The 14,708-nt window shown below is 34.5% G+C and overlaps 1 protein-coding gene across 1 annotated transcript in view; it reads left to right on the top strand.

Moving 5' to 3' along the window:
- LOC126979623 (fatty acid synthase-like) overlaps nt 1-14,501 on the top strand; it is a 46,485-nt gene extending 31,984 nt beyond the window's left edge. Inside the window, exons 24-27 of the mRNA XM_050829059.1 lie at nt 1,397-1,503; nt 3,142-3,292; nt 13,682-13,794; nt 14,352-14,501. Of these exons, the coding sequence (XP_050685016.1) occupies nt 1,397-1,503; nt 3,142-3,292; nt 13,682-13,732 (309 nt within the window). The 3' untranslated portion in view covers nt 13,733-13,794; nt 14,352-14,501. The remainder of the gene's footprint in view (nt 1-1,396; nt 1,504-3,141; nt 3,293-13,681; nt 13,795-14,351) is intronic.
- Nucleotides 14,502-14,708: the final 207 nt, after the last annotated feature.

The following is a 14,708-nucleotide window of genomic DNA, read 5'->3' as shown; positions in this document are numbered from 1 at the left end:
ATTTTATGTATATTTATGTCGCATTACTATTACTTCTATGTGTTATCTATCTATAATATTAATCTACACAATATCATGCATATACTTTACATACCTATTTAAATACAATGCGGGTTAGTTACATATATAATATAAATTAAATTAGGCAATTCAATTATTGCTCAAGTTCTTATTAACAATGTCAACAGTCAGATAGTAAGTTGGCAACACTAAGTACTAAACGATTAGATATCATTTTTGTTCGCTATTGATGAAGAATTAAAAACCCTCACTAATGATTTATCTCTATATGAAATATGTTAGGGCTATTTATCACGGGGAAACCACCATGGCGCAACAAGTCGCTGCTACCAACAAAATATATACACCTCTATGGAGTCTAATTCGGTAGCTTATGGACACCACGGTGGCGCAACCAGTCGCTCCTACCAACAAAATATATACACCTCTATGGAGTCTAATTTGGTAGGTTGGAGGTTCTCAATTCGCCTGTTTTTGTTTTGTTTTATGTTTGTTACCACAAAACTTTCGACTGGGTGAACCGATTTTGATAATTCTGTTTTTATTTGAAAGCTGGTGCTCCCGTGTGGTCCCATTGTAATTTGGTCTAGATCTGACAATGACATCCATGAGAAAACCATAAGTCATAAATTTGCTATAAATACTTACAGCAAAGTGGATCTTAAATTTACGAATTACTCAATATCGCGCTAACCGATTTCGATGATTCTTTTTTTATCGGAAAGGATATACTTTAGAGATAGTTTGGTTAGGAGCAAATTAACGATACTCGGCCGAATCTTTTTTATGCTATCCGGATATTTATATCTACCAAACATAGTTATGGTCAAGTAATTGTCGTAGTCAAATATGACATTCAATGGGAATCCTTAACGACTTACAGTAAGGGTGCGTATCTGTGGCAGTATTGCCAACTGTCTGTAATCAAATTGCAAAGCGCTTACATTTATTGCTGCATTGAAAAATTTAGTATTTCTACACATATTTAGACAAATTGTTAGTTAGTGTACTTCAAATTCACATAAAACCAAAAAATAAAAAATAATTAACAAAAAAACAAACGACTTCAAAAACAATAGATATATTATTATAGATATTGGAGTCGGTGTCATCAAGATAGGCTTGTAAGTACATACATAGTTTTAGGTGAGATGTGCTTGAATGGTGAGGAGGCGAGAGGCGAGAGCAGGTCGCGGCGGAAGGACACCGATTCCAAAAATAACAATAATCTTAGCTAGAATTAGATTAATTAATTAGATTGTACAAATATACGCCATTATTTTTATACTTTTTAGTGCACATTATATCTATTGTTTTGGAGTAGTGTTTTTGAAGTCGGTTGGTTTTTTGTTAATTTTTTTTTTATATTTTTCAGGTCGCTTATGCTGGTTTGAACATTATGGATTTGCAGAGAATGGCCGGTACTGTGCCGTTTAAAAATGAAATTGCCTTCGGAATGGATATTAGTGGACATACTATTAAGTAAGTTAATATCATCTTTCTAACTGGTTGGCTTGATTGCTGAAATACTTTTATCTACATATTTTGGAGAATGTTTCATTGTTGAATTGTGAAGTATCTCTCGCATCATCATCATCATCATCAGAAGACGTCCGCGGCCTTTGTCCAGCAACAAAGGCATCACCCAAAGATCTGCACGACGATCATTCCCGTGCTTCCCCCATCTAATGTACTCCGGTCATCCTGACTAGATCGTCGGTCCATCTTGTCTACTAACACTTCGTATTCCAGTACGTAGTTGCCATTCGAGGACTTTAGTGCCCCATCGGCCATCTGTCCGTCGAACTATGTGCCCTGCCAACTGTTACTCCAGTTTCTCAATCATTTGTGCTATGTCAATGACTTTGGTTTGGATACCTACGGATCTCCTCATTTCTGATTCGATCTCGCAAGGAAACTCCGAGCATAGCCCTTTCTCATTAGGCCCATAGTTAGGGACCACGTCTGCGTACCGTAAGTCATCAATGGCAACACAGACTGGTTGAAAACTTTCTTTTTCAGACACTGTGGTATTTGGTTTTGAGTATTACGCACTGTACGCACAAGTCTGTGCTGGATTAGATATTTTTTATTTGAGTAAACTTACTCAGAACAGCGACAATGTGATTGATACTCCCGATAGGAAAGGTTTTCATGGTATTTATCCGTATAATAAAAAAAAAAGTATTGGTAAAATCAGAATCAAATTGAAAACTTTTATTCAGAATAATATTTGAAATCAATCAATGGACATTTAAAACTACCACCCATAGTTAAAAGTACCTAAGATCTGAGAAGAATGGGCGCAAGAAACTTAGAGTGCTGATTTTTATAAAAATTTTGTTGCAATATTTAAATATAAATAGCCTGGGGGCGGTGGTTCAATTCCCATTCTATGGTATTATTCATACAATTATTTTGAATAACATAAATAAAATAATTTTGAATATATTCTGGGATCGTGTTGTAAAAGCATATACATGATATAAAATATGATAGCAAGTAGCGACAACTCAACTCGCCTAAATGCGACAATATGGCCGCAACATAAGAAGCTTAAATATTTTGCATGCTGTGCACGCTATATATAACTAAGCAACAATATCCTGAGTTTAATTTTTACTTTTACAAACTGAAATATTTGTTTCAAGCATGAAATAATACACAAATTTAATTTGTACCATTTATAGACAATGTGGGATTCGAAAACGTGATATTCTTATATCGAAAGAAACCTTAGTATTTGCTCACCTTCGTAAATTCCACGAGTAACGTCGGTACCATACGACAGCTCGAGCACGAATGACTCAAGTATATTTTTTTTTGCGCCGAGACAAAGGAGGTGTCGATAGTGTGGCCGTATTTATAGGGCTCGGCGCATGTGTTTACGATTAAGTATTGAAATCACAATGATGGAAATATTGTCTTGCTTTTTAACAATACTTTCACGTCAAAATGTAATCAAATGATGATTTATGAACAAATTTTAGAGTAACATTATTAAACTTTATTATTCTCGTTTTTTATATTAGGTGTGTTGTAGTATTTGCGCCGATAAATATTAGAAATTTACTTGACATGTCGCTCTTTCATCTAAGTAGCATTTCATGTTCGTTTCAGCGGAACACGAGTAATGGGACTGGTGCCACAGCGAGCCCTCAGTACGAGGATTCGAGTTGATAAGAATCTGTTGTGGCCAGTGCCAGAACAGTGGACCTTGGAAGATGCAGCTACGGTTCCTCTCGCGTACTGCCTCGCCTATTACTGTCTTGTGAGTAATTAAATACTTCTATATCTTTGAACATATTATATAATTAATATGAAAGTACCGACATTAGTAGATAAATACATTTATTTTTATTATTTATTTATGACGCAATGTAATTTTAATAAACTCATAAAACTCACCCGCGGTAGAGTGTGTCAATATTATATTGATTGCAAAGCTTGCACCGGGGTATAATAAATGGTAATGCCAATAAAATTCATTGCATGTCAAGGTATATTCCATTACGCCTGCGTAGGTTAAGTAAAAATTAAATTTAAAAAATCTTACCCATGAATAAGATTAATTGGAAATGTCCCTTGTGTAAGCCGGGTTAGAAAAATAGTCCAGTGAATTTACGTTTCGGCTATAGTTCTATTATGTGAGTTCAGTTCCGAGCGCGCTCCGTAACGTACATGAACTAACGAATATAATTTATATTCGCGATATGCGCGGCAGCCGCCGCTGTACGCTATTATGACGAGTTCCGAAAAACTCATAGCCAATGAATTGCTGGCATTCCTTCAGCACGTAATTGATAGTATGGACGAGATCAGTATCATCCAGATCTGTGCGTCAAATTTCATGAGTGAGGAGATCATCAATTTCAAGACGCTCCTGTGCGAGGTTTTGATGAAAACAGACCAGATGCCGTCCCGCAGGCGGGATGAAAAGGGAGAGAGAAGTTTTCAGAACATGATAAATATTCTGAAAGTGACTGATCCTGACGACGTGCCGTTTCTCGTGGCAAGGAACCTGAACAAGTTACCACCTTCGACAATGTTGACGTCACCAGGTTGCTGAAGGACATCACAAACCTCAAGGCAAGCCTGGCAGATTTAGTGTTAAAATTAGAGGCATCTCAGAACAACATCAGAGACCCGCAAGCTCAAGTTGCGACGTTGCGCAACAATACAGTTGTTAGAAGGTCAACAGAAGCCAACAACATCAACACGTGACGTGGGGCATGCAATGCTTCGCCAGCGAGTTACGTCAACACCTCAACATGCTACTACCACTTGCCAGCAACCCAAAAGCGGTGAGTGCTGAGGACAGAAAGTGGAAGAAGTGCACACTCGCTACGAATCCGCTTGTAGAACTGTGTCTAAAGGCCGAACCGACAAGGATGGCTTCATTAAGATGGAGCGGAAGAAGAGGAGGCCTCCTAGTCGTAATCCCTGCGACGTATATCTACGTCTCTCGTTTTTACTATACCACCAAGGCCTCTGACATTGTTCAGTACTTGGTGGAAAAGACAATGCTCCAGTTGGCGGTCTCAAAGTTGGTGACGCGTCACGCAGTAGACTTTAACTCTTTTGTTGTTCGCGTCCCGACAGAACATATTTCGACCTTCCTGGACGTGAAGCTGTGGCCGAAGGGGGTCGTGTTCCCCAAGTATCGCGGACGTCGCCGACCGCCGGAAGTTACCGAACCCGCGCCTCACATTGCCGAAAAAATGTAACGAAGATTTAAGTTATATAAATATGTATGTTAGACTATTAAATAAAATGATTTATTATTATTATAATTAGTATGCTATTATGGAACATTTTCATACGAAGTTTAATTAATTACGAGTATCCATCTAATCTCTCAAGACCGAGGTCAATGATCAGCTGATGGACTCATCTCATCTGGACTACTATCTCATCAGTTAATGCACAGGTATCTGATTTAAATGAAAATAATCGTTAATTAAAGCAGGAGCTCAACAACTCGTTCAAATTTGAATGAGATCTCTAACAGCAGATCTATTAGTTCCTGAGATGAAAAGCGAGAACCTGTTGGGCCTAGTAAAATCTCTAAAAATGCATTTCACTATCAACACAGACACCGATATAGATTTTGTAACCCGAGTAGGGGTCAATCACGATGTTGATCATAAAACACGTAAGCCAATAATTCTAAAAATACATTCCAAATTTTAAAAATAAATTAAAAAACTGCACCGTAGGTAATATTGATATCCCGGGCGCACAAAGCAGAAACAGAAATGAAGAAAGAATTTCTAGAAAATATAAATGCCATAAATATAAATCTAGGCATGAAGACCTCCGGGTTAATATGATACTAAACTTAATAACTATTTCGCTATGTGCAGTGTATATACCTTCACCGCTTAAATATGGTACTGTTGAAGGTTTCGTACAGAATGTGGAACGTGTTATTATAAATGAGCAATTACCAGTGATAGTGCTTGGTGATTTCAATATTCCATCCAAATCATGGAGTTATGAAGATACTCACGGCAGAAGAATGACCCCATCCAATAGTAGTCCTGTAGTTACTATTATCAATGATTTTATGGCACTAACGAGTCTATCACAGTATAACTGCATATGTAACGCATACGGTAAAATATTAGATCTTGTTTTCTGCACCCTTAATAATATTAAAATAGTATAAAGTGACTTTTCAGCTTGCCCTACAGATAAGTATCATCCGCCTCTTGATTAACTTTAAAATAGATTATAAAGAAGCTTTACTGTCTCCTAATGTGATCATAAAATATAATTTTGGAAACGCTGATTATGAGGGCATCAATGACAATCTTGAGAGCCTGAATTGGTGGTCTCTTTTCAATGAGTGTAAAAGTGTAAATGATATGACGACGATATTTTATGTAGAGCTTCGCAAAATAATTTAAAAAAATTGTACCTAAGAAAAAAAAATATAATAAAAGTTGTTATCCTGTTTGGTAATCTAAAAACCTTATTAAAAGATAAGCAGAAAAGAATAAATATAGAAAACTACCTAAAATATCATAATCCTATGGATGAAATTGAATTTACGTTATTACGAGAAAGATGTGAAAAAATTATTAATTTAGATTATAAAAATTATTTAGAAAGGGTAGAACATAGTATTATATTAAATCCAATTTTTTTTTTCATTCTTACGTACAACAAATGCGTAATAATAAATGTGACTATCCTGCTCTTATGTCTCGTAATGGTTCCTCATTCACAGGTGGCTTGAATATTTGCAATCAATTCGCAAATCATTATTCAAATATGTACATATTGTCAGACAGAGAATTAAAAACAGAACCATCTATAAATACAAATTCATTAGATAACTCACAATTAGGAAATATCAATATAATAATAATAATATTGACACACTTTTTACACAAATTATCTTGCCCCAAGTTAAGAATATATAGCCTGTGTTATGGGTTACAAGACAATGATATATTTAAAACAATATACTTACTTAAACATACATAAATTCGTATAAACATACATAAATACATTTAAACATCCATGACTCGGAAACAAACATCCATATTCATCATATAAATGCTTGCACCTACCGGGATTCGAACCCGGGACCGCTAGCTTAGTAGGTAGGATCGCTAACAACTCGGCTATACATGTCGTCGTCAATATAACTAAAAAGGACGTTATAAAACAATTAAAAGGCCTCGATGTTAATAAAGGGCCTGGACCAGACGACAAATACTAATATTTAACAAATCAGTGTGTGACGGTGAATTCCCAAGTATTTGGAAAACGGCCAGTGTAGTTCCCGTAAAGTACTTAACGAATCGTAAAAAGAATGTGGTTATAGGATTATATCAGTCCCACACATTTGTTGCGACGCCAGGAGTACCACAGGGCTCCAATCTTGGGCCCTTGTTATTTGTAATATTTATAAATGATGTTATTGAATGTTTCAAGTACTGTAAGTTCCAACTATATGCTGATGACCTAAAGATGTACTGTACAGTACGATTAATAACATAAATGATTCAATTAATATACAAAGGATATACTTGGATAAACTTACTCTCGCGAACACAATAATTTAAAAATAAATCACTTGAAATGCATTAGCATCACCTTCAATAGAAAAATTGAAAACTATGAAATCGATTATAGTATCAAAAATAATATTTTAGAAAGAGTAAATCAAATAAAAGATCTTAGCATGATTGTAGATAGTAAATTAAGCTTTATACCTCATATTGACAATATAATTAAAAATTCGCTGAAATTATTGGGATTCATCATCAGGAATAAAAAGGCCTTTAGAAAGTCTTCTATCAGACTGGCACTTTTTAATTCGCTTGTTCGAAGCAGACTTTTATACTGTTCTATTGCATGGAATCCATATAATTATCAAATACATAAGGATAGGGTAGAGAGAGTCCAAAAGAAGATTTTACGGCACCTAGCATACAAGGATAAAATACTTAAAAAGGTTAACACTTACACCGATCATCTAAAATTTTACAAAGCATCGTCACTGTCTGATCGCGGGGACTTTATTGATCTCTCTTTCCTGAAAATTATTATAGATGGATGGGTCGATTGCCATAATCTGTTGAGTAGGGTTCGACTGGCGGTACCAAAGCGTAATGCTAGGTCATATATTATTAACAATCTAACGTTCAGGCCTAGATAAGCTAGATCGAATCTAGACAGATCCGCCCCCTTGTCTAGAATAGTTGTCACCTACAACAATATGGTTAAAAGAGCTGGCATAGATATTTATATGTTTCATAAAAGAAAAAAATAATATGGAAGTACTGCAAGATGGTTAGTCATTGTTCGCAGTTATTGTTTTTTTCCTTGTTTAAGTACCTAATTAATACTTTTTATCAGCCTTTTGCTTGTAGCTTTATTTTTGTTAGATGTTTCAAAATTGTCTTTAACTTTAAGGAACATAACATAATTTTAGTTAAACAAATAATGTATATTATACCTATTAGGCATGTCGAGTTAGCCTGTAAGTGGAAAGTACAGCAATATATATATTTTTTAAATGTATCCGTAGATTAAGATAGTTGTATGCACGTTGGCATCCAAATAAATAAATAAAAATAAAAAACAGAACAGAGAGAAACCAAGCGTTTAGCTAAGGAAAAAGGCCATTCGTATTGCTGGGTAAGAAATTGTACGAGTCGTTAAAAATCGTATAAGTAATATGGCCGCTGCTTGTGTTGTTGGAATTTGTAAGGAGACCTGTTATTATTAATAATTCTGTAAAATTCAATGATTATGCTAAAAATAGTTAGAATTATTCTTGTCAAAGTGTGTTGTTGTAGGCATTAGTGCTGTATTACATCTATGTTTTAAAATATGCAGTCGTTCACTGAATCTACTAAGATATTTTAACTGCGCATTAATTTATTTTATCATTATTTATAAGATATGATATGCAAATATCATAATGAATGTATTAGTTACATTCAATGTTTACATTGGGTATATTATATCACTACAATAGAGGAATGCGACCTTGAGAATTTTTTTTTACAAGAAAGTGCTGAACTTTAATTATGACATTTTTTGCTTGAGTTAATTGTTTGGTTGCAACGTGTTTACCCATTATAACTACCTCATTATCCCTCTTTCAGTATCGATTGAAATATTAGTTATACGTAGAGTTTGCGCCTAGCGACTCGAGTGGTACGACGTTTTCATGTAGCACACTATGATAAAATTAACTCATAACTATCGAATATTGATTGGTCAATTCATGTCGATACAAATAACATTACTGGTACAGTAGAATCCTTTTTAAAAAGTGATTAAAATAACTACAATTACCCGATTTGGTATAATAAACATATTTTCATAATGTTAAGAAATTGTAAGGAATTCTCGATTGCAAGCGGAAAAGTCAAAGAATATATGGTTCATTGCTATGATAAAAATATAAGACATACCGAGGAAAATATCGGGATCTAAACGGGACGGGCAGCGAAGAAGCATCCGTGCTTTGATGGTCAAAAAATAGTTGATCTATTGAACTCATTCTTACAGTCATTTTTGAACCTCCTGCAACTGGCCTCAATGGGTACGTCACCTATATAAGATAAGGGATGTAATGACAATTCTGTTTATATTCCTATCTCAGTTGTTGAAAAACATCTAATGAATGTTGACGGTACCAAGAGAACTGGTCCCGATGTTACTCATATTTTTTTTTCAAATAGTGCCGTAAACAACTAGCAACTCCTATCGCTTTTATTTTTAAAATTTCATTAAGAATAGGTATAATGCCCAAAATATGTAAAAAATGTAAGGGATGGATGGTGGACACCGTGTATATTGATCTTTATAAAGCATTCGGCGAAATTCCACATAATCTATTAATAAATAAAGTTAATAACAATGGTATAAATGGTGACCTATTGAGATGGTTATACTCATATCTACGCGATAGGTCCCATGCCGCAGCAATAAAGAATAATATGTCTAGTTTTGTACCAGTTACATTTGTAACTGGTACAAAACTAGACTTGTATATGGTAACTAGACCAAATGGTGTGCCTCAGGGCTCTCATCTTGGTCCACTTCTTTTCAACGTTTTTATTAATAACGTGAAGCATTGATTTCATCATTCCAAAATTTTATTGCATGCTTATGACAAAAATATTTTCTTCTGTTGATTCTGTTGAACATTGTCGGCAGTTTCAGAACGGGTAAAATAATTTTATCAACATTGCTCTGCAAACAATCTAAAGCTAAATATAGGTATTTATCACGCTATTATTTATCCTCGAAAGAAACAACCCATCCATTATAATTATAAGTTTAATAACATTACAATTGAATATCTAATCAGCACGGATTTATTAATCGAATGCGTCTACCTAATAATAGGTGGACGGAAGGACGATTGAAAGAGTGACAAAGGTCAGAGACCTAGAAGTACAACTTTCCTGTTGACGGAATTTAGCCTCTCATGTTTTTTTTCCTTTATTTTTTTATTTATTTATAATGTTGAAAATATTACAGCTAAGGCTTACAAAATGCTAGGCTTTGATTCCCGACAATCTAGAAACTTTAAACGTATAAAAACGCACATTATGTTATACATCTCCTAAGTTAGAAGCCATCTGGAATATGTTTCTTCGGCATGGAAATCCTTATATTTTACCTATTCAATATAAAATCCACTATAAATTTTTAAAGAGACTAGGGTATAAATTTACAGAGTCCGTGCAGCGATTATATACTCTAGAGTTAAGGCTTCAACACAAAGATCACTTTGATAACTTTGGTGACTCTCCACTCCTACCAAGTCGTATTTGTTTTATAAGATAGGTAATCGCTCCTCCAATAAAATATTTTAAGTGCCATTCTTTTGAACTACTTATTCTATAAATAGATTTCTGATCAGAGCTTGCTCAGCACACAATGACTGTTTTAATCAAATAGACATCTATTTATGAAATATGTATAATTTTAAATCTTATGTTAAAAAAATTAACAATGAAGCCATGGGCTCTTTAAATTTTCTATTTATTATTAATTAACTTTTAATAAGTGTAAAGACTTCACTATGCTAATAAGCATAGTTAGGAACTATTTTGGTTAATGTAATATTTATTATTTATCGTACCTATAGGCTATATTATGTAATACAAACAGCTGTAAATTTCGTTATACAAATAAATATAAATGTATTTATTAATTGAAGTTTCAGCAATAATTAAAGAAGAATTCCCTTATAAATGATTATTATTGTATTCTACAACAATTCCTAAAAAAGCACGGGCCATAATCATGCACACACACTCACCCAAACACACATACTTATATACCCCCACGCACATCTTCCCAAACATATACAGAAGTAAACATAATATACGTACTATTTTTCTAACTTTATTATATTTACGAATCGCACTTGTATGTTTTTTTTACTACAGACATTGATTTAATTGCTGACCAGGAAATATCTAAACTGATTTTAAATTTAACAGGCAATTAAGGCAAGTCTGCAACCTGGAGATAGTGTGTTAGTTCACTGTGGCAGTGGGGCTCTCGGACAAGCAGTGATTACTATCGCCTTGGCCTACAAGTGTGAAGTTTTTACTACAGTCAGCGATACTAAGAAGAAACAATTCATACAAGAGCTATTCCCCAGTATTGATGGTAATATATTAATTATATAAATGTTAATAAGAACTGTATTCTCGAAATTGTTAACGAGGACATCTACCTTGGAGAAATAATCCAATGTATATGGCTCATCATCTTTTTATTTGGGAGGTTTTCCCATAATCGCCACGCTTGGCTGTCGGGTGGGCGATCACAGTTGATGGTGCTCTCTTGGAAAAAATGCTGCTGCTCATCCTCCGTTCTTTGTATACCTTAGACGCCTCTTACGACAGTCATGGGTTCTCCCATCTTCTGATTGGATGGTGCTATTCTCATACAACACCACATCAAAAGTCCGCGAATGGCGACCGCGTACCGGAAGAAGAAGAAAGATCAAAGGCCTTCGCTATATATATAGCCGTCACCCATCTATGTGTTAGTTCTACCAGAAGATAGCCTGGTGACCTCTTGTTATGCTGTCCATGATTTTGAAGAACAGGGAGGTAATAGCTATAGGCCTGTAGTTTGGCGAATCTGAACAGGGATCCTGAGTCGGGGACTACGCCTTTTGAGTAGGAGTGCCGGAATAAACGCGTTAGCACCGGCGTTAACTCAGGAGCCTATGTCTCACATAGCTTTAAATATAAATTACATTATGTTTAACAAATAAAGTAATAATACATCAAATCATTAAATAAAATAAATAGGAAAAAGTCTTGTTTAACATTTTTTTTTTTCAAAACATACGGATTAGTCGATTAGATATGATGCTGGATTTAAAATCAATTAAAATAATATGTATGCCCCTAAATAATACCAGCTTGGTGGTACCCACCCTATTAAATATCTACTACTAAATAAAATTTTTAAAGTCATGATATTTACCATATTATGACTGACTATTTATGGTCCGTAATACAGGGTGGCGCAATAGAACGTGCATATTGAGTCATCATTTTTCGCGGGGTAAACAGTGCGCGGCCGGGGGGAGCCTAGCGTAGTTGGATAATGGATACTGGCACTCGTGGAGTTTTAGTAACCATGTGTCACTTCGAAGGGAAGAGTCACGCCTTTTGTGATCGCACGTTTTACGAGAACGGTCGTTCATACATCTCTACAAGGCGTATGTATTGTTCTGAATATGGATTAACACACCTGAAGCTCCGAGTGCAAATTTAATTAAAATATGGATAAAACGTTTTGAAGAGACCGGTTCCACGTTTAACACCAGCAAAAGGTCGTCCAAGAACGTCTAGGACAATATTGAGAGGGTGAAGGAGTCAGTAGGAAAAAATCCGCCAGTGTCTACTCGGAAGCGATCGGCGGCTTTAAACATGTCGCGACGAAATTGACAGCGATTTTTGAAGTTAGATCTTAAACTGCATCCATATAAGCTTCCAGTTAACACAGGAATTAAAAGAGGCCGACTTCGGAGCAAGGTTGGGATTTGCTGAAGTAATGCTTAGTCGATTTTCCACTATTGACAACATCCTTTTTTCTGACGAAGCTCATTTTCATTTAAATGGGTTCGTAAACGGACAAAATTGTCGCTATTGGAACGACGACAATCCAAAAATTAAACATCAAAAACCACTGCATAGTCCGAAAGTAACGGTATGGGCAGCAATCTCAAGCGAAGGAATTATTGGCCCTTTCTTATTTGAAGATTCACGAAGACGAAACATCACCGTTAAGACCGACCGTTACACGGTGCGATGTTAGAGTGATATTTGACTCCAGAACTTCAGAAAATCGAGAATAGCGAATATGAGGACTTGGTTCCAATAAGACGGAGCGACCTGTCACACAAATGACTCTATGGCGGTTGTGAGACAGATGTTTCCTGCAAGACTAATTTCCAAAAGAGGTGATATCCCTTGGCCCCCACGTAGCCCTGACTTGACGCCTCCTGACTTTTTTTGGGGATACCTCAAATATAAAGTCTACATGAACAATACGAGGAACATCAGTCAGCTAAAGGAAAATATCCGTGGGGAAATGACAGCTATCACCCCAGATTTATTGACTAGAGTTTTCACAAATCTGCGTTCGCGTTTAGGGGAGTGCCGTCTTCGAGAGGGCTATCATTTAGATGATGTTATTCTTAAAAAATAAACTACATGTCACTACCTACCTAATTATCCTATATTTTATTTCAACTATACCTTTTGTATTTGTTTTTTTAGCCTATACTTAATAAATACACGTCCTATTGCGCCACCCTGTATTTATGAAAATTTAATTAATACACGTTAACATAAATCTTCACCTTTTTCTTTAAAATGTTGAAGATATTAAATATTTTTAATGGTAAACTATGTTTAAAATATGTTTTATGTAAGAATAATGTTTTAAGATGATATGTTTTTGTAAAAAGTTTTCTTTTATAAATTTTCGATTTCATAATATAGATACCATTAAATAATCATTTGAGCTATAAATACGTAAGAATCACTTAAAACACTGAATCCATCAATTATAACAAAGAATATACTATACGCACAGACGATTTTACTTTACTTTATAAGTATAAAAACGTTTTGTAATTTTTTAGATGATCATATTGCCAATTCCCGCGATAAATCCTTTAAAGATAAAATATTAACTGTCACACAGGGCAAGGGATGTAGAGTTGTGATTTGTGGTGTTCAAGGTTGGCTAAGAAATGTAAGTATCGAATATTATTAAATAAAACTAACACGACACATATCATCAACAATTCTTGTTAGGTTAGCAGTATTTAAAACATCTCTGCCTACAATTTGACCATATTGTTTAAATTTGTATGTAATTAATTATTAATACCTATATAATTTTTAGCAAGAGTTATTAAGAGCTAAAATCCTTGAGGGTAATCATACCCAAGCTTTGTTGTCATTTAAATACTTTCATCCTTTTCATTATAATAATATTTAACAGTTTAGGCTATGAACCATTTTTTTTTGATGATTCCATTATGATCCAAATCTAACTCAATTGCAAATTAAGAGATAAAATAAATTATTTGCATATTAATTGTTTAAATTAAAAAGAAAACAAATAAATACTTGTTATGTCTATTACTCGGCTAAATAGAGTTAGAAAAACTTTTATTTACGTACTCTGCACGGTTTCATTAAAAAACTCATGACATTATTTCTTCTTGGTGGTTTTCCGCTTCACCGCTATACTAAAATTATGATATCATTGTTCCAACTATAAGATAATATTTTATTATGTTTCAGTGCTCATTGTCAGTCACCGGAGCAAGTGGTGTGTGCATCGATACAGCATTGTTACAGATGCAAGAAAACTTCGATTATGGCATGAATTCGATGACATTGAACAGATCATATGTGCCAATAAATTTAGATACTATATTCAACGTTAACGGCAGGGAAAATAAGACTGTAAGTTTCATTAAAAATGATAAAAGTAATTTTTTTATTGTTATATTATTGTTTTGAAAAAACAGTTATGTAAATAATTTAGGTCATACTAACGATTTGTTAGGAATAATCTTAACATCGACTGCGAAAGAATAAAAGATTCTTAAAACTATAAACATGCTTAAAATGTGAGTGAATTTATTCCCCTATTAA

The sequence above is a fragment of the Leptidea sinapis genome, chromosome 1 (assembly GCF_905404315.1).
Source record: "Leptidea sinapis chromosome 1, ilLepSina1.1, whole genome shotgun sequence".
NCBI classification, from domain to species: domain Eukaryota; kingdom Metazoa; phylum Arthropoda; class Insecta; order Lepidoptera; family Pieridae; genus Leptidea; species Leptidea sinapis.
The sequence above is the reverse complement of the archived record's forward strand: the minus strand, read 5'-3'. Positions and strand labels throughout refer to the sequence as shown.